The sequence below is a fragment of the Electrona antarctica genome (assembly GCF_951216825.1).
Source record: "Electrona antarctica genome assembly, chromosome: 3".
NCBI classification, from domain to species: Eukaryota; Metazoa; Chordata; class Actinopteri; order Myctophiformes; family Myctophidae; genus Electrona; species Electrona antarctica.
The window spans coordinates 55930970-55949954 of record NC_136808.1 but is presented as its reverse complement, the minus strand read 5'-3'; the positions used below and the strand labels follow the sequence as shown (position 1 = coordinate 55949954).

Here is an 18985-nt window from a genome sequence, read left to right as displayed (position 1 = left end):
GAAAATTAATTTTCAGGGCAAGACCCCATTTGAAAAGGATGCCCAGTTTGACATGCATAGGCTACTGACCCCCATTTAATGCCATTTATATCTGGGACCCCCCTCCCAACCCCCCCCCCCCCCCCCCCCCCCCCCCCTTTAAAAAAAAAATCTTCCAGGGGCCACAAGGGGGCCGCCTATTGGGGAACCCTGGTGTACTGTATGTGCTCATGTGTCCGTCCGTCCGTCCGTCTGTGTACAGCTAATCTCCGTTAACCCGGTAGATGTCAAATTTTGCACACACACTCCCTGGATGCCAACGATGAACCTCTGCCCCAAATTTTCCAGAACGGTCTGTTATAGCGCCACCAGGAGGCTGACTTTTGAAAAACATTTTTTTTCTTATATTACTCCTCCAGATTCTGTCCAAAAATCCCGCAAATCATTACTCCCTATCTCTATCCGTCTCATGTGTTCAAGACGGATCCGTCCGATATTTCAGATTCCATCCTAATTGGCTAATTGGTTTGCAGGATTGGCCCGTTTTGAACAAAAAGCCTCAAATCATAATGATAATGAACTTTATTTATATAGCACCTTTCAAAACAAGGTTCCAAAGTGCTTAAGGTTAAAAAAAACAAAAGCAACATATAGCAAGTCACAATCAAGAGCAGTTTGAATACGAGAAACACAAAAGGAAAAGAAGACAAATAGCAGCAGTTGAATATGTACAATCTCCTATAGAAAGGGTAAAAAACATTCTGTGTAAAGGTGAGTTTTTAAAAGTGACTTAAACACAGGCACAGATGGTGCTAACCTTACATGCACCGGTAGAGCATTCCATAGTCTAAGTGCCAGGGCGGCAAAGGCCCGATCACCTCTGGTGACGAGGTTCGTCCTAGGGACCACAAAGGGCCCGATCACCTCTGGTGACTAGGTTCGTCCTAGGGACCACAAAGGGCCCGATCACCTCTGGTGACGAGGTTCGTCCTAGGGACCACAAAGGGCCCGATCACCTCTGGTGACGAGGTTCGTCCTAGGGACCACAAAGGGCCCGATCCCCTCTGGTGACGAGGTTCGTCCTAGGGACCACAAAGGGCCCGATCCCCTCTGGTGACGAGGTTCGTCCTAGGGACCACAAAAATCTTTCACAGACTTTCCTACTAGGCTGAGGAAAATATCCCACCCTTTTCACATTGGCCTGTTATAGCGCCACCAACAGGTGGATTTGCAAGGGAAGCGTGCGTGCCTTCAATCAGCTGAGTGTCCCACTCAATTCTAAAAAATGCAGCGATTGATGAGGACATTCTCATCTTCACAGTAAAGGCACGCCTCCAAGTGTTGCCGCCTGCCAACCAAACTGAATCTATCAATCTGGTATCCCAATAATCATGAGTCAATGACCCTCACTGTCTACACCAGGGGTGGGCAACTTTGACGATGGAGAGGGCCACTATATCTCCACACTCACTCCCTATAGGGCCATATATTAGCCTACTGTCGTCGCAAAAATAGACCACAGTAGCCGATCTACAAGCTCAAAACGCGTCGCGCTGCGACGCGTTTTGAGCTTGTAGATCGGCTATTTTTGCTATATTCGAATTCTATTCTATTCTCAAACTATGCCTGAAGAAGTCCGAAAGGCCGAAATGTTGCTATATGACTCTTTAAAATAAAGTTCTTGAACCAGCAAGTGGCAGTGTGCGGGTCTCTCCTCCTTCCTCATAACGTTTGCTGTACTGCCAGGACCTATACGCACCTGCTATAAAACTGAACCGTGTGTGCGGAAGTCATCCCTCGAATAAGCTATATTCGAATTGAAATGTTGAATTATTTTTTACTATTTTTGAATTGGAATCCTGAAAATTTACATTTTTATGTAATTTCAAATGCCTTTTAATTATACGTGTGTTGAAGCTACTAATTTAGACTGAAGTAATTAAAGCGGGTCATGTTTGCATGTTGTGGAATTGTAAACAGCTGAAACCAATATTATATCAGTATCCTGACATTAACCTGAGGGCCACATTAAGTGAAGGTGGGGGCCGCATGTGGCCCCCGGGCCGCCAGTTGCCCACCCCTGGTCTACACCATGGACAGCATCAGACCATAGAGTCTATGGGCTCCATTTACACCATGGACAGCATCAGACCATAGAGTCTATGGGCTCCATTTTCGTCACCGCTAAACCCCTTATCCCTAAACTTCTTTGCCTTTTTTTTTTTTACTATTTTGCAAAACATTTTTGAATAGTTAAAATGGCCAGTCTACAACTGGCCAACTACTAGCTCACAACGTTTAACTATTCAAAAATGTTTTTCAAAATATTGAAAAGGACAAAGAAGTTTAGGGATAAGGGGTTTAGCGGTGACGAAAATAGAGCCCGCCCCTATGTCTTATATATTAAACGGCTGTAGGCCTAATATTTACAAAGGACTGTATATACTGTACTACTACTAGTCAGGCATGACAGCATTGTGAACATTATTGCCAAAGATGTGTCACCTATGTTTGATTCCTCTGTTTTTCCTCCTGTGTGAAACCAGAAATGTTTCAATGCAATGACCCAACCGTATTTGCAAATATAACTGCAAATACACCAGATATCATTATAATTGACAGCAGAGAGGTTTTTCTATTGGAAGTTGGCTGTGCTTTTGATTCAAGTTTAGAGGAAGCTTTCCTTACTAAACAAGTCAAATATCAACCATTAGTACAGGCCATTATACACAACAATGTCAGCTCATTTTTTTTTATATTTGGCAGCCTGGGCCATGTCCACATAGGCTAGTGGTCAGAGGCTTGAGGATTATGGGGTTGTCCAAGTGTAAGGCAAAGCAGCTTGCAACATACTGTTCAATCTCCTCCATTATAGGCAGTCGCTCTGTTTGGAGAAGGTGCTTTTTGTACCCATGATTTTCTTTCGGCGTGGGTAATATGACAGACTGAAGTGACCAATGTTGGCTGTGAATAACTTCATGCGTTGCCTATATTCTGTACATTTAGGGCTTGTTTGGACTCAAGCACTGAGACACATGATGTTTCCAGTGTGTGCGATATCAGAAGCAACTGAAAATATTTGTGCCCTTGATAATGTATTTATAAATGTGGACTCAAATAATGAAATGTGTGTGTAGCGTGCGTGCGTGCGTGCGTGATAGATGTGAGAACGAGATAATTATGTTACAGTAAATCCCTGACAAACCAGTTTTGCTAAGTGGAGCACAATATAAAGGCCTTTGGTATTTCTTTTGTTTTGTTTTGTTTTGTTTATTTTGTCGGCAAGTTAACAACCAACATTTCGATATAAATATAACTGTTGCACACGGTTGCCTGAGCACATCTGCTTTGTGGAACAGAGAGTCAGTTGGCACCATGGCTTCTGGCACTCTGGTGATGCTGGTCCTGATGGCATCACTGGCCAGTGCATCACACTTCTACGGTGGCAGCAGTTCCTTCACTGCCAGGGGAAGAAACCCAGATGGGACGTTCAGGGTGAGTGCACATTTTAACCATAATAATAACTATAATAATTCAGTCAATGTTCTAGAGCAGTGGTTTTCAACCCTTTTCATATCAAGGCCCATTATTTATTGGGTATTTGAGCCATGGACCACCTGATGAGATTTAGCCTCTCAGACCTAAAACTTAATATTTTGTTGTCCTTGGACAAGATTATGTCCACAATTCCATGCTGTATTGATGTTGGTACCATAGGAGAGATAACAGGCAAGCATTGATAAAAAAAAATAACTATTCTACATTCTCTAATTGTGTAGACTTCTTGTAAATTACTTAATGCACCTTTGGTTTCATTTTATGCTCTCAAGAGTTAAAGATCTATAAGGGTCCATTTGGTTACCAACTCTCCATCATTTAGCTGGGGACCACCTGGAACCCCCTCAAGGACCACTGGTTGAAAACCTACTGTTCCAGAACTAATATTAATCTGCATGGTTCTGCTTGTCTGGATGATATGCTTCTATTAATGCAAACTAAGACGCAATTTATAGGTAGGCTACATGTTTGGGAATCTATGGGACTTAATTAATACTTATTTAAAATGTTCCATGTAAAGCGTCTGAGTAGAAAAGTGCTATATAAATTATTCTTAAAATTATAGGATGTTGAGATGTACAGTATGATCCACCTATAGCAATAATAACCCATTTATCTTCTTTGACACTATTTACCACAATTTATCGATCTATTGTCATCATTTATTTGTTTAGTGTTTATTTATTAGTTCTGTTTTTGATTAACTCACCTTCTGAGTCCAGTAAAATTGATATGAAATCATAATAAATTATAAATGTTGTGGTAGAACGAACATTTCCTTACAGTCATGTCTCAATCATATTTTCACGGATTTCAGAAATTAATCATATGGACTCAATGGCCATGACCCCGCACGAGCACACACACACACACACACACACACACACACACACACACACACACACACACACACACACACACACACACACACACACACACACACACACACACACACACACACACACACACACACACACACACACACACACACACACACACACACGATTTGATCCAGATTAAAGCTTTTATTTGATTTCTTGATATTATCGGATGTCAAAGCTATCACCAATCCTGTTCAGATTTTGAACAACCCAAATTCCAAATCTGAGCCACTCGGATAGGGATTAAAAGTTTTGAACTTGTTATGCAAGACTTCATAATATTATGACCTTTGGATTTTCTTCCACAGGTGGTGAACCGCTATAGAGTAACATTGGATGAAAGTCGTTTGTATTCTCCTCACAATCGTTGTCACAGTGGTAACTGTGGTATCTCATCAGTTACTCACAGAGGCACAATCGACAGTGGCACTAGCGCAGTGAGCCGTCATCGCATGGTATGGACTGAAAGTGAAATGGTGGTAACAACAAATGTCGCAAGTAACAAACCTTTTCAAATAAGGTGAGTTATTTCACCCAAATTATGTATTTTCTTCATGCCTCTTATTTTTGTACCTTCTGTTACGACCCCCCATCTAGGGTAGGGGGAAACAACATAATAATGAGGAGACAGCTTTTACAAAAGATGATTTGTTTTATTATCGCTCCTTTTTTCTTTGGACAGGGATTAATTAAAAAGTGCATAATGGCTTCAGGGTGTCAGTTTACATTATAGAAAACTTGCTACCTAAGAAATAAAATTAACCCTAACTAAAAGTCCCTAACCGTATGAGAAACAAAAATACAATTACTAAACCTAACCTACCGGTAACTAAGAAAAATACAATAAATTAGATCACAAAACAAAAGTGAATAAACACCCTTACGGGATGCACAAAGGACGGTGTAACATTAAATAGGGAAATACAAAAGGACAATAAGTAACAATGGGAAGTTGGACAATAAATAACTGAGGAGCTGAATAAAGACAGAGTGAACAAATGCTAAGGGTCACTTAATGAGAACTCAATGAACCCAAAACAAAATATAACTTACTCAAAGAACCAAAGACAAACTAACTCACAAAACTAACGAACAAAGGCAAACAAAACGGAAAAAGCAACATGGGTGGAGGACAAGCAGGGTGGCGTCTCTGCTGCAGAATTCAGCTGTCATCCTCACAGCAGTCAGGACAGACTGAGCACCTTTATCGAGAGCAGGGCCATTGCCCAGCCAATGAGAACCAGGGCGTGGATGGGAAAGGCGAATGAGGGAGAAGGGGCAGGTCCAGGTGGGACCTGTCAATCTACAGCCACCTGTTCTCAACCCTTCACATTACTCTGTCAATCACCATAGCACCACACTCATTCTCCAACACTCTCCATTCATGACCTTACAGAGAAACACAAAAGGAACAATATATAACACAGGCCACAAGTTATACAAACATATTCCAACTTATCACCCGTATTCCCAAATTAACCAAATACAATAATAACTAGAACTGCACTCTGTCGAGTGCCTATGCTTGTTGCACACCATAAATGGCCTACTAGTGCGCAAACAGAGCGTGCAAGTGCTGTAGACCGCTATACAAACTTTCAAATCTTAGCCTTAGCCTTGAATTATTAGATTTAGCTATTTGCTACGTACCTTCCATGGGCTTGCCTATGTCTATGTCTACCGGTATGTATGTAATTTCTGAAACACGTCATCGTTACGTCACCATCGATAACCAATTATACCCTGGCATTGGTACATATATTCATCACGTCATATGCTCATATGTCCATATATGTGTACATGTCTATGTATATGTAGCTTTCTGAGTGGTTGGTGGTATAATGTGATCAGCTGGGTGGTTTGATGCGTACAGTATGTCGGGGCCAGCACATGTTATGACGTCATATGCTGGCACCAAGCTGACCGTGCAGGTATGTTTTCCGTCACGCTACGAAGCATGTGTCTATGACGTGATGAAGATATGTACCAATGTCCCTTAGAATGCACGTGATATGATGTCATACGGACATACGGAAGCTAACCATGCAGGTATGCTTTCCGTGAATCGTGATGAAGATTATGGACCAACGCCAGGGTATAATTGGTTAGTGGCTAGTAGGCCATAAATGGCCTACTAGTGCGCAAGCAGAGCGCGCAAGTACTGTCGACAGCTATGAACTTTCAAATCTCAGCCTCTCTGTGAAATAACAGTTTCAATATTGAATTATTAGGTTTAGCTATGTGCTACGTACCTAGTTTTTGGAGGTAAAAAAATAGTATTTTGAAGTATGGTAAAAGCTTCTATCTATAAAAGAAATACAGTCCCATCGATCCACTTGTAGTTTCTCAAAGAAAAATAAAACATGGATATCAGATGAAAAAAAAAAGTATATTAGTTGAAAAAAATATCACATTTCTCACAGCGGTAATTTCCATTCTTAAGATCAACAACAATGTCCTTGCAGGCTCATGGGGACATTCCTGGTATATGCACCTTTCCTTACGAATGTCCATGATTGTTGCCACGCTCCTAGAATAACCCACCCCATCTGCTTTGATTGTCACTATGGGCTGATCAGAGTCACACAGCACTGTTTGAACATCCTGTATGTTATTGTAGGCCATCTTCCAATTATATTCTATTATATTTAAGTATCTTCTTTGGGTTTATCTGTTAGACTGAAAGAAAATATTCCTTATTTGACAACTCTTGAATGAACCTTGAACCTTTTGAACCTTGTAAATGATCGTAATTCATTTTAAACGGTTACGTAATTAATAACAACCAATTAAGGTCGTTTTATGCGTATGCCGTGGCTGCGTATGACGCAGATGGTGATTTAATAATGATATGTTTCAGTGTCGGGTGGATTAAAGGTAATGTCCCTATGTATACATGTACAGTATGTAATCTGAAACCAATGCCATATCAAGCACAAATTAATCATTACGTCATACGCAGCCACGGACATACGCATCGGAGCACCGGACAGACAACATTACTTGCACATTCTGCTTGCGCAAGTAAGTTGATTAGCAGTATACTGTGGTCATTTGATGCATATGTCCCGTAGCAGCATATGACGTGATGAAGATATGTACCAATGCCAGGGTATAACTGGCTCTCGATGGTGACGTAATAATGATATGTTTCAGTGTCGGGTGGATTAAAGGTAATGCCCCTATGTATACATGTATGTAATCTGACACCAATGCCATATCAAGCACAAATTAAGCATTACGTCATGCGCTGCCACGGGACATACGCATCGGAGCACCGGACAGACAACATTACTTGCACGCTTTGCTTGCGCAAGTAATTACAATAATCAGAAGGACAGCAGTCCTTCTGTAACACCTTCATTTCTCTAATACGTTTGCAGAGTGTGCATTATCTTTTCCCTTATTGTTTCCATATACCAGGTATGCCAGCTGCTGTTCGATTAACCATCAATCATGGTCACTACTGACTGAAGTGGATTTGGGAACAAGGTCTGATACTGGAAAACCAAACAGCTCTCCAGATATTACCATTCTATCATTCCTGCGGTAAGGTTTTACTATACAATTACACCCTATATCTAACAGTACCATTCTATCATTCCTGCGGTAAGGTTTTACTATACAATTACACCCTATATCTAACAGTACCATTCTGTCATTCCTGCGGTAAGGTTTTACTATACAATTACACCCTATATCTAACAGTACCATTCTATCATTCCTGCGGTAAGGTTTTACTATACAATTACACCCTATATCTAACAGTACCATTCTATCATTCCTGCGGTAAGGTTTTACTATACAATTACACCCTATATCTAACAGTACCATTCTATCATTCCTGCGGTAAGGTTTTACTATACAATTACACCCTATATCTAACAGTACCATTCTGGCATTCCTGCGGTAAGGTTTTACTATACAACTAGAAAAAGTGCCCTTCTGGGCACAGGTCTCCACCAGGAGGATAGGATTGTGTGTGATGTTTGGCAAAATGTTTAGGAGTAATATAAACATGTTTATTTGTTTGTGTGTGTGTGTGTGTGTGTGTGTGTGTGTGTGTGTGTGTGTGTGTGTGTGTGACGCGACTTGGCCTGTTGTAGCGCCACCATGAGGCTGATTTGAAAACTGTCAAGTGGCATTTCTTCCTCAGCCTAGTAGTGGGAATAGGCATGCACAGTTTCACCGCAATCGGACGCTGCGTTGCGGAGTTGTGGCAATTTGTACAAAACGGGCTACTCCTGAAAACTTTAGAAGCCAATCGTAGCCAATCAGGATGGATAATTATGAGAAATCAAACAAATCACATGACCACATGACTATGGAGAGCATGTGTACCGATTTGCGTGAAATTTGGATAAAGTCTGAAGGAGTAATATTAGAAAAAGGTTTTACTATACAATTACACCCTATATCTAACAGTACCATTCTATCATTCCTGCGGTAAGGTTTTACTATACAATTACACCCTATATCTAACAGTACCATTCTGGCATTCCTATGATAAGTCTATATGGTACAGTATATGGCAAATGCCATACACTAATCTCTGGTCATCAGCTTAAATTAACATTATAATTTTGGATGTATACATAGCTGTCAGAATATTGACACATTTTGACTAACAACTGTAACTGAAGCCTAGTTTAGTAGGCTATTAGTGCAGGCCAAAAGCAGAGCCATGGATTTTTCCACCATTACCAGCAAATCCAACCCTGTCTAACATAATTTATTGAGATCTTTTCACCTGTTGTACGCTGCTGTGTACTTTTGTGACACCATTATTTCAGTGTGTGAAGGTCTTCTATTTTTTGTGTTTTTAAAATACATCTCATTGTATATTATTATTCCCCAGTAGCCATGAACTGATGATATGATGTATTACGTATTAGGGTAGACTACCATATGTGAAACATCTTCCAATTTTGTGTTAAATTACCAATTGTTATAAAGATTTTTATTTAGAAATGTTTAGAAAATGTTTATTTGCTTATTTATTTATCGACTCATTACAGAGCTGATTAATTCACTCTCTGTCCTCCTTGTTAATGTTTGTGTTAGAGTTCCTGTGAACTGCCCAAGGTCATACAACCTGACGACCTTTGACCCTGATGGCGACCAGGTTCGATGCAGATATGGTACTGCTCATACTGTTGAGTGTGGCCACTGCACTCAACCCTCAGGCTTTCACCTGGATCAGGTACTGTAGGTTGAGTAATTTATATTTCATAGTTCATACTAAGATGTACTGAGATTCCTTACCAAGAAATGTCTTGGTGTCTATTTTGTCTGTCCTGATGAAGGTCTAATCGACTGAAACGTCGACCCAATAAAGAGCAACATTTTGGCAATTTTCAGATTTTCTTTGTTTTTCAAAGATACCCTTTTTTGGTGTCTACTAACACATTTCTTGAAATTGAAATGCATCACCCCTATGGGAATCAGTCACAGCTGCTGGAATTTGGTTTATTTCAATGTCTTGAATGCTCCGAGATACTGCTCCACCAATGCCAAACGCCTCAAGGTCGCCTGGAGGTCTGTCAGTAAGTTGTTTCTACTGCACTGGAGGTCTGTCAGTAGGTTGTTTCTACTGGAGGTCTGTCAGTAAGTTGTTTCTACTGGAGGTCTGTCAGTACGTTGTTTCTACACAACATCAAATAAAACAATCGTAATACAATAGCAACAATGGAAGCACAGAACAATCAATAGAGGGTTTATTTGTCTCTAACTCACAGGTACAAGCAGCAAAATGTTGGTTGGAAATGTTTATTATTTTTATTTATTGTATTTAACCAGTGAAAACACATTGAGACTGAATCTCTTTTACAAGTGAGAACTGGCCAAGGAGCAGAACAACAATTACACTTCAAATAACTTTGTACATGTCAAATTACAGAACAGCCAATAATACATCCATGATACACCTCAATGTACCTATAAAATATATAGCAGTAGTACACTGAGGGCGAGGGCGCGTGCGCACGCATCCGCCTGGGTGACGGCAGACTGTTGGGCGAGCGCTTTCACTTTGGCATGGGGTAAGCCCGCATGCCCTGTGCCCTGTTGATCTGACCGATCAACACATGGAATGAAGGTTGTATTGGCCATTAAGGCCGGGCCTTAATTTTAGAGCCTGTTGAGAACTCTAGTTTTCGCCGTCTGTTGAATGGACAGGTATCAGTCAAAAGGGAGACATCTAAGAGGAAGGACGGGTGGGGAAGATCAACATATGGAATGTCAGAACAGGCCTGCTACATATATGGAGATCTAAGGGTTTGAGGTCAGATGTAGAGTTGCTGGCCGGCTCCATATATGCAGATCTAGGTGATGATCCAGCCTTCTCCAAGCATGGTTATCCAGGGTTAGATGAGGTCAGTGTCGTGATCTTCATATGTGGAGACGGCCATATACGTGTCACGAGGCGTGATGTCACGAGGCGTGACCGTGTATGGAGGAGTGATGTCACGAGGCGTGACCATATATGACTGACGGGTTTTGCAGGTTTTCATAGTAATCTGCAATCTATCAGTAACAGAGCGCAAAATTGTGCACAGAGCAAATGTACAAAATAAGCAGAAATAATACATATAGGCCTAGGCCTATACCAAGGCTAGTACACATTCCAACCTGCATGTGCAGGTGTTGGACTGTACATCTAAGATGATCCCTTTGAAACTGCCAACTGGAAATGTTATTCTCAACATTCTGTATCTATCTAATCCTTTTTTGTACCCATAAGGGTCCAGTATCAATCATTCAACTGGGAAACCCAACCCCCTCTAAGACCCTTTGCGGTCCACAGACCCCACATTTAGAACCATTATTGTACTGCACTATAGTGTACGCAGGCCGGCAAGATGACCAACTTGTTAAAACATGAAGATATCTCCTACCACTCATCATGAACAGAAATGCCAAACGTTTACAAATGTCATCTCCTTTGTCCTTTTAGGATTCTTGCACATTGCACTATGGCGCCTCTTCACACACTGGCATCCGTTCAGTTGAGTTGGTGGTCGAGGATTTTCCAAGACGACACATTACTCTGGCCTACACGGATGGATCTCAGTCCATCAGGTCTCCGCTGCAGTCGAGGGCAGGGAGGAGACTCAGGCGTTCCTTCCGAACTTGGGGGAGAAAAACAACTGCTCCACCTTCAACAACGACCACCCCAACTCCAACTACTTGGAACCCTTGGGGGTGGTGGAGTTCCACTGCTCCACCTTCAACAACGACGACAACTCCACCTCCAACTACTTGGAACCCTTGGTGGTGGAGACAATCCACTGCTACACCTGCTGAAACGACCACCCCAACTCCAACTACTGGGAACCCTTGGTGGTGGAGACAATCCACTGCTACACCTGCTGAAACGACCACCCCAACTCCAACTACTGGGAACCCTTGGTGGTGGAGACAAACAACTGCTCCACCTTCAACAACGACCACCCCAACTCCAACTACTTGGAACCCTTGGGGGTGGTGGAGTTCCACTGCTCCACCTTCAACAATGACGACAACTCCACCTCCAACTACTTTGAACCCTTGGTGGTGGAGACAATCCACTGCTACACCTGTAGAAACGACCACCCCAACTCCAACTACTGGGAACCCTTGGTGGTGGAGACAAACAACTGCTCCACCTTCAACAACGACCACCCCAACTCCAACTACTTGGAACCCTTGGGGGTGGTGGAGTTCCACTGCTCCACCTTCAACAACGACGACAACTCCACCTCCAACTACTTTGAACCCTTGGTGGTGGAGGCAAACCACTGCTACACCTTCAACAACGACCACAACTCCTCCAACTACTTGGAACCCTTGGGGGTGGTGGAGTTCCACTGCTCCCACTGCAGCAACTATCAACCCACCCACTGCTCCAACCACTACACCACCCACCAGCACAACCAGAGCTACAACCACTGTTCCCCGCAGGCCCCATACAACCACCAGACCAGTGACTCTCCCCGCAGTCACGTCTCCTCTCAGCAAACTTCCTTTACATTTCTCTTTCCTTGGTAAGTCAACACTATGCATGCGTAATATGTGACTTTTGTGCATGATTGGAATGTTCCCCAGACCCCAGTGAATATCACCTGGGGGCATGGCCGTTGAGGAGAGCTGCTGGAAAACAGAAAGATGAGTCCACTGTCTGGTGCTAACGTCACAAACCTGGACCGCTTAGCATTGATTGATTGATTGAATTTAAAACAAATATATTTTATGGCCCGGGACGGCTACTGTGTAGCCATCTGGGCACGCCGGTAATCCCTGACAGCGTGTCGCGGGTTTGACTCCCGATCAGACTCCTGTCAGAGTCAGACTACTGTGTAGTGTACTGTGTAGTGTGTAGTGTGTAGTGTGTACTGTGTAGTGTGTACCTACAGTATTACACCCCAAAAAAAAAACGGAACTTTGAACATTCAGTGGATTGTCTGTGTCCTGGCGTTTTGTGAACATTAGGCTCAGAAAAGTGCTATGATTGGCCCCTGGTCTTTGATATCAAAGTCCCCTCTCCTCACAAAAACTTGTTTCCATTGTGGTCAAAGGTTAGTGATACCAGCTCAATTTATCCCTCATTAGTAATAGCTATCATGTTACTGTCGAGGGTCACAAATGATTTTCATTTCAATTGCAGTTGATCCATCAGCTCCATCGTGTGTAGAGGGAGAATATTTACCAAGGCTGCTGCATCCAACACCCAGGGACGGAGAGCAACTCCAAGCTGAAGTCAACAAAGAGTCAGAGATCAGAGTCAAAGCACAAGCCACACGCTCCACGTAAGACAAACGTGGAACGAAAGTGCGTTTATGACAAAAATGTTAAGCATGCGAGATGAAATCTGTTCATTTTTTTTATACAGAGTCTATGATATGGTCTTCAGTGGACCGTTGAATGTCACAAAGAACAGGACCACACGAGACGAGTTTGTCATCAGATGGACTCCTGTTCCCGATGACGTGGGACAACACTTCCCCATTTGCTTTGTTGTTGAGGCATCGTATGGGTAAGCCTCACATTCGTTCATTCCAAGGCTATACAGATTCTCTGGGAGGGGAGTTGAGTTGACTTAATGCGCAGCCTGCGTAGCTAGTTCAACTCCAGAGCGTGCCTACCTGTTCAGGGGACTATACTAGTAGTCACATGCACTCTTTACCTGATCAGAGCGGCTATTTAATCTTCTCTGCCTATCTGCTCATTCCTGGCTAATAATAATAATAATAATAATAATAAAGCATCTTTATTTATATAGCACCTTTCAAAACAGCGTTAGCTTCTCTCCTGCATGTAGTTTTGCAAACCCCACTGCATCCACCTGTATAGGCTCTGTTTCTAGACCCCCCTGGGGGACTTAATTCATTCCCTGCCACCTTTGAACCACGTCCATTTGAGCCACGGACTACCATTGAATTTGATGACATTTTACATGATTTCAACTATATGACCGCGAGGCAGCCTACTGATCATTCTCACCAGGTTTCATCCGTTCTCAAAACATTTGGCTAAGAGGCAGACCTTGACTTTGAACACACATCTGTTGTTTGTCACTCATTTCAGGTCTCGCATCTATCAATCTGAGATGAGGTGTGTTGTTGTGCAGGTGGTACCGGGACAAGGTGAGTCTTGTTGATATCCACCAAACAAAACAAAATCACGTTTGTGTGAAGTGAGGGGCCGCAGGGGCCCCTGGTAATGTCGGTTTAAAGTGCTCTAAACAAACAAAATAAATCCATAGACTTGGCTGCCATATGACATAATTCCGAAAGCCAGACATTGGAGGGGATAGTGCCCCTCAATAACATTATGTAGGTCGTAACCACCATTTTTGCATACACTGTATTTTTGATAGGTGCAACAGAACAAATGTATTTATTTGTTTATTTACAATTTATTTCAGTGATAGCCAATGTGATTTGCAATGAAACAGCCATGACAGTAGAGGTGGAAAAAGCCTCATTCAAGGGAGACGTAGGTCATCTACGACTTAATGAAGCAGGCAACGTAGCCTGCAGTCTGGACAGGCAACAAAACACTACTCATATCATCGCAGTAGTCCCCCTCAGTGGCTGTGGTACTCAGATTGAGGTAAAGAGCTCATTCCTGGATTATACAAGTGGTTAGATTTGTTCTGTCTGTCTGTCTGTCTGTCTGTCTGTCTGTCTGTCTGTCTGTATGTCATATATAAATGACAGACAAGTAACAATGTTAAACAGCACTGTTCAATATTTGCATTACTTAAAGTACAAGTTAACTTGTCATACAAAATATGAACTTTTCCATGCAGGAGGATGAGAATAACATCATCTTCAAAAATGCAATCACCTCCGTCGACGATGTCAATGCCTTGATCACTCGCAAGCACCTGTTGGAGGTGGAGTTCTACTGCCTGTACCCCAAGACTGGCAACGTGACCCTGAGCTTCACTGCACACAGGAGCAACGTCAAAGTCGAGGAGAAAGGCTTCGGTACCTTCACCTACCAGTTTGAGTTCTTCCAGAGCCAGCGTTTCACCTCAATGAAGGACCCACGCTCCTACCCACTGGAGTACGATGTAGGGGACAAGATTTACATGCAGATAGAGGCCTCATCTTCAGTCAACAACACCGAACTGTTTGTGGAGTCCTGCAGAGCTGCACCGTACGATAACCCCAACTACCAGCCAACCTACTCCATCATAGAACATGGGTGAGTGAAGATAATACTTATTTATTGTCATTAATTTAGGCAAATGTATATGTAACAGAATAAATCTCTTATACACATCTTTCTTTTTTGAGGGCGCTATACCCCTCCTATATGTCCAGCTTTTAGTGAGCGTGTAAACACAAACCTTGTCCTAACACAAACATTAAATGCCATTGACAATGAATGGCCAGCTTTGTAAACACAAACATTAAAAGACTAATGATTGGCCAGAATGAGATGCATGATGATGACGTATGATGATAAGAGCGCCCCTCACTTCACACGGGTGTGATATTTATTCAAGAAATACATAAATGACAAATAACCAACTTGACATCTTTCTTTTTGGTTTCAACCAGGTGTGCTGTGGACCACACTGTTGACGTTTTTTCACCACGCCATGAGAAACATTTCCAATTCTCAATGGACGCCTTCAAATTCATAGGATTGCATGATCAGGTAAATAGGGATCTATAGTAGTGGTGTCAATTCCTTGTCAGGGTCAACACGAAATACGGTGTTCTCTTTCTTCAGCTATGTGTAATATCAATCAATGCTTAATTTAACTATGAAATGATGACACATTTATTTCCGCAAAAAAAGGTAGGAAGGTTTTAAAGTGATATTGTTATTCTCATGTTTCAGGTGTACATCAGCTGTTCCGTTATCCTGTGTGAAGCTGGGAACGCCAACACCAGATGCTCTCAGGGATGCCTCAACTCCACTCAGTCTAGAAAGAGGCGGGAGCTGGCTGTCATTCAAACGGAAAGACACTACATTTCCCAGGGTCCCCTGCGCCTGAGAAGGTCACCTGAGACTGAGAGCACAGGTAACTCAAACCTTTCTCAAGTCTGTGATGAACTATAGGGTGTCGTAGCTGATCCACCAGTTCTTGTGCAAATCCCACAGTTTGTGTCCCACTGCCTTTTATCACATCATCTCCATTTTGCACTCTCTCCTTTCTAATTGAAGCAACAAAAAACACTGCAAATTAGAGGTGTGCCAGCACTGTCAAGTCCTTACCACAACCGGCCTAGGTTCCATGTGGCCCTTAAAAGACCAGTCCACACTCCACATCAATGCATCTAGTCGCAACTTGCAAACAGTTGCAAGAAATTGCAGTGGTCTACTCTGGACTGCAGGCAGTTTCAGACCAGTGCCATAATCGTTGCAAGTACAGTTGCATTTGCAATTAGTAATTGGTGTGGACTGGTTTATTAGCTGCATGTCATCCCCTCTCTCTCTCTTTCTACCATATCTGTCTCTCCACCTACTATCACTATTAGAAACAAAAAACAGAAAATGCAAGTTGAGCCTTATGAATCATTGCCTTTCATTTGGGCTGTCTGGTAAGGTATAGTGTTTCAGTCCAAGTCTGTTTTGGCATTTTAGTGACCTCTAGTGGACAAAAAGTGTCATAACAGTACATAATACATTCAGTATATTATACTGAATGTAGTGTAGTGTACTGTACCTACAATACGTACATTACAATAGTTTAGCATCACAAACTATTTCAAATATGTTTTTCCTTTTAGACCTGCCTTTGAGATTGTCATCACAGGCTGAAACAGTGTGCTTTCTTTTTATTATTTCTTCAGCTACCAGCCTGAACCTGAACCTGAACCTGAACCTGGTCTTCATCGCTGGATGTCTTCTCACAGCTGTCGCCATGATCTGTGCAGTGGTCATGTACAAAGTCCGGAACACAGGGGTGAAATATCAACTCCTGCCATCCACTGAAAGTTAAAGAACACAGGGGTGAAATATCAACTCCTGCCATCCACTGAAAGTTAAAGAATACAGGGGTGAAATATCAACTCCTGCCATCCACTGAAAGTTAAAGAATACAGGGGTGAAATATCAACTCCTGCCATCCACTGAAAGTTAAAGAATACAGGGGTGAAATATCAACTCCTGCCATCCACTGAAAGTTAAAGAATACAGGGGTGAAATATCAACTCCTGCCATCCACTGAAAGTTAAAGAACACAGGGGTGAAATATCAACTCCTGCCATCCACTGAAAGTTAAAGAATACAGGGGTGAAATATCAACTCCTGCCATCCACTGAAAGTTAAAGAACACAGGGGTGAAATATCAACTCCTGCCATCCACTGAAAGTTAAAGAACACAGGGGTGAAATATCAACTCCTGCCATCCACTGAAAGTTAAAGAACACAGGGGTGAAATATCAACTCCTGCCATCCACTGAAAGTTAAAGAACACAGGGGTGAAATATCAACTCCTGCCATCCACTGAAAGTTAAAGAACACAGGGGTGAAATATCAACTCCTGCCATCCACTGAAAGTTAAAGAATACAGGGGTGAAATATCAACTCCTGCCATCCACTGAAAGTTAAAGAATACAGGGGTGAAATATCAACTCCTGCCATCCACTGAAAGTTAAAGAACACAGGGGTGAAATATCAACTCCTGCCATCCACTGAAAGTTAAAGAATACAAGGGTGAAATATCAACTCCTGCCATCCACTGAAAGTTAAAGAACACAGGGGTGAAATATCAACTCCTGCCATCCACTGAAAGTTAAAGAACACAGGGGTGAAATATCAACTCCTGCCATCCACTGAAAGTTAAAGAACACAGGGGTGAAATATCAACTCCTGCCATCCACTGAAAGTTAAAGAATACAGGGGTGAAATATCAACTCCTGCCATCCACTGAAAGTTAAAGAATACAGGGGTGAAATATCAACTCCTGCCATCCACTGAAAGTTAAAGGCATCAATGTGTGTGGTGTCTGATGATGCACATTGCTCTAAAGGGGGACATTATACATGCAGTCATTGGCTGGGGAGTTTCTTCTTTCAAATAATGCATCATTGAATTGCTATGGATTATTTAATCTAAATGGGAATGTTTACAGGTGATTTTGAATGATGGTGTATTAGGATGGTGATTAGATCGTGTAGCCTTGCGCGTGTAGCCAGCCTTCATCTGCCTTTTGCAACCAGGCTATAACCAACAGGGAAGAGACTAATATCCATGCAGTGACATTAGCAGTGGTGTGCTGTGGATCTTTTAACTAGTAGGGCTGTATTTTAATGACGTTGTGCATGAAGCTCATTTGAATTGCATGTGGGGGGCGTGCGGTGTCTGAACTACTGGGGCGGCGCCCTGGACAGCCCTACCGCCAGCTCACCACCGGGGCGGCGCCCTGGACAGCCCTACCGCCAGCTCACCACTGGACATTAGTATCGCTACGTGAGGCTAGATTAGATGCTTCCAATCTCTAGACTAATTCTGATATACTTCTGATAATATTCCATACTTCCTACTCATATAAGGGGAATTAAAAGGGATGTCAAAAACAGGTTAAAAACTCTAAGTCACATTACTATGTTTTTGGATTATCTGTGTGAATTATTTTACAGTGTATAGCCTATTGTTTAATTTGTGGTGTTTCACAAAATATTCCATGAAGTGAAATCATTAAAAATAAATATATATTTATGTGAAGTATCAAGTATGTTGTTATCATTATGAAATGAGGCCAGAGAATGTACAAAGAAACACAAACACAAAGAGAGAGAGAAATATAGCTGCAAGCAGCGATAAGATTGGGGCGATAAGAAGAAAAATCACACCCGTGTGAACTGAGTGGTGCAGGCTGCTCAACAACACCGCTGGCTGGCTGCAGTTATAGTTATAGTGCTCAGTGTAAATGGCCCTTTGACAGACAGACAGACAGACAGACAGACAGACAGACGGTCATATCGGATCGGTATCGGCAAATATGCCAAAGGCCAAAGGGCCTTCCTCAGCGTAAATTAAATCATTTACGCTGAGGCGTAAATCTCATTGAAGACAAAAGTGAGTACGCAAACTGTGATTGGCCGGAATGAGATGATGTATGT

The 18985-nt window shown here is 42.3% G+C and overlaps 2 protein-coding genes across 3 annotated transcripts; both read left to right on the top strand.

Moving 5' to 3' along the window:
* Positions 1 to 3354: 3354 nt before the first annotated feature.
* LOC306919866 (uncharacterized protein) lies at positions 3355 to 11723 on the top strand (the record flags this gene model as incomplete). The annotated part of the gene is made up of 6 exons (XM_079496415.1): positions 3355 to 3474; positions 4727 to 4938; positions 7842 to 7967; positions 9483 to 9621; positions 11374 to 11568; positions 11631 to 11723. 6 exons carry the CDS (start codon positions 3355 to 3357, stop codon positions 11721 to 11723), a joined length of 885 nt encoding a protein of 294 aa, XP_079352541.1.
* A 124-nt stretch (positions 11724 to 11847) lies between these two features.
* Positions 11848 to 18594, top strand: LOC306920271 (uncharacterized protein). 2 transcript variants are annotated; one of them, XM_079496971.1, is made up of 10 exons: positions 11849 to 12442; positions 13063 to 13204; positions 13288 to 13431; positions 13983 to 14041; positions 14323 to 14510; positions 14710 to 15110; positions 15470 to 15569; positions 15756 to 15939; positions 16712 to 16809; positions 17797 to 18594. In XM_079496971.1, the coding sequence occupies exons 1-10, from the start codon at positions 11932 to 11934 to the stop codon at positions 17845 to 17847; spliced, it is 1878 nt and encodes a 625-aa protein (XP_079353097.1). In that variant the 5' UTR covers positions 11849 to 11931; the 3' UTR covers positions 17848 to 18594. The 2 variants fall into 2 exon arrangements, with proteins under 2 accessions (XP_079353098.1, XP_079353097.1); XM_079496972.1 differs by lacking the exon at positions 17797 to 18594 and having other exon boundaries at positions 11848 to 12442; positions 16712 to 16940.
* Positions 18595 to 18985: the final 391 nt, after the last annotated feature.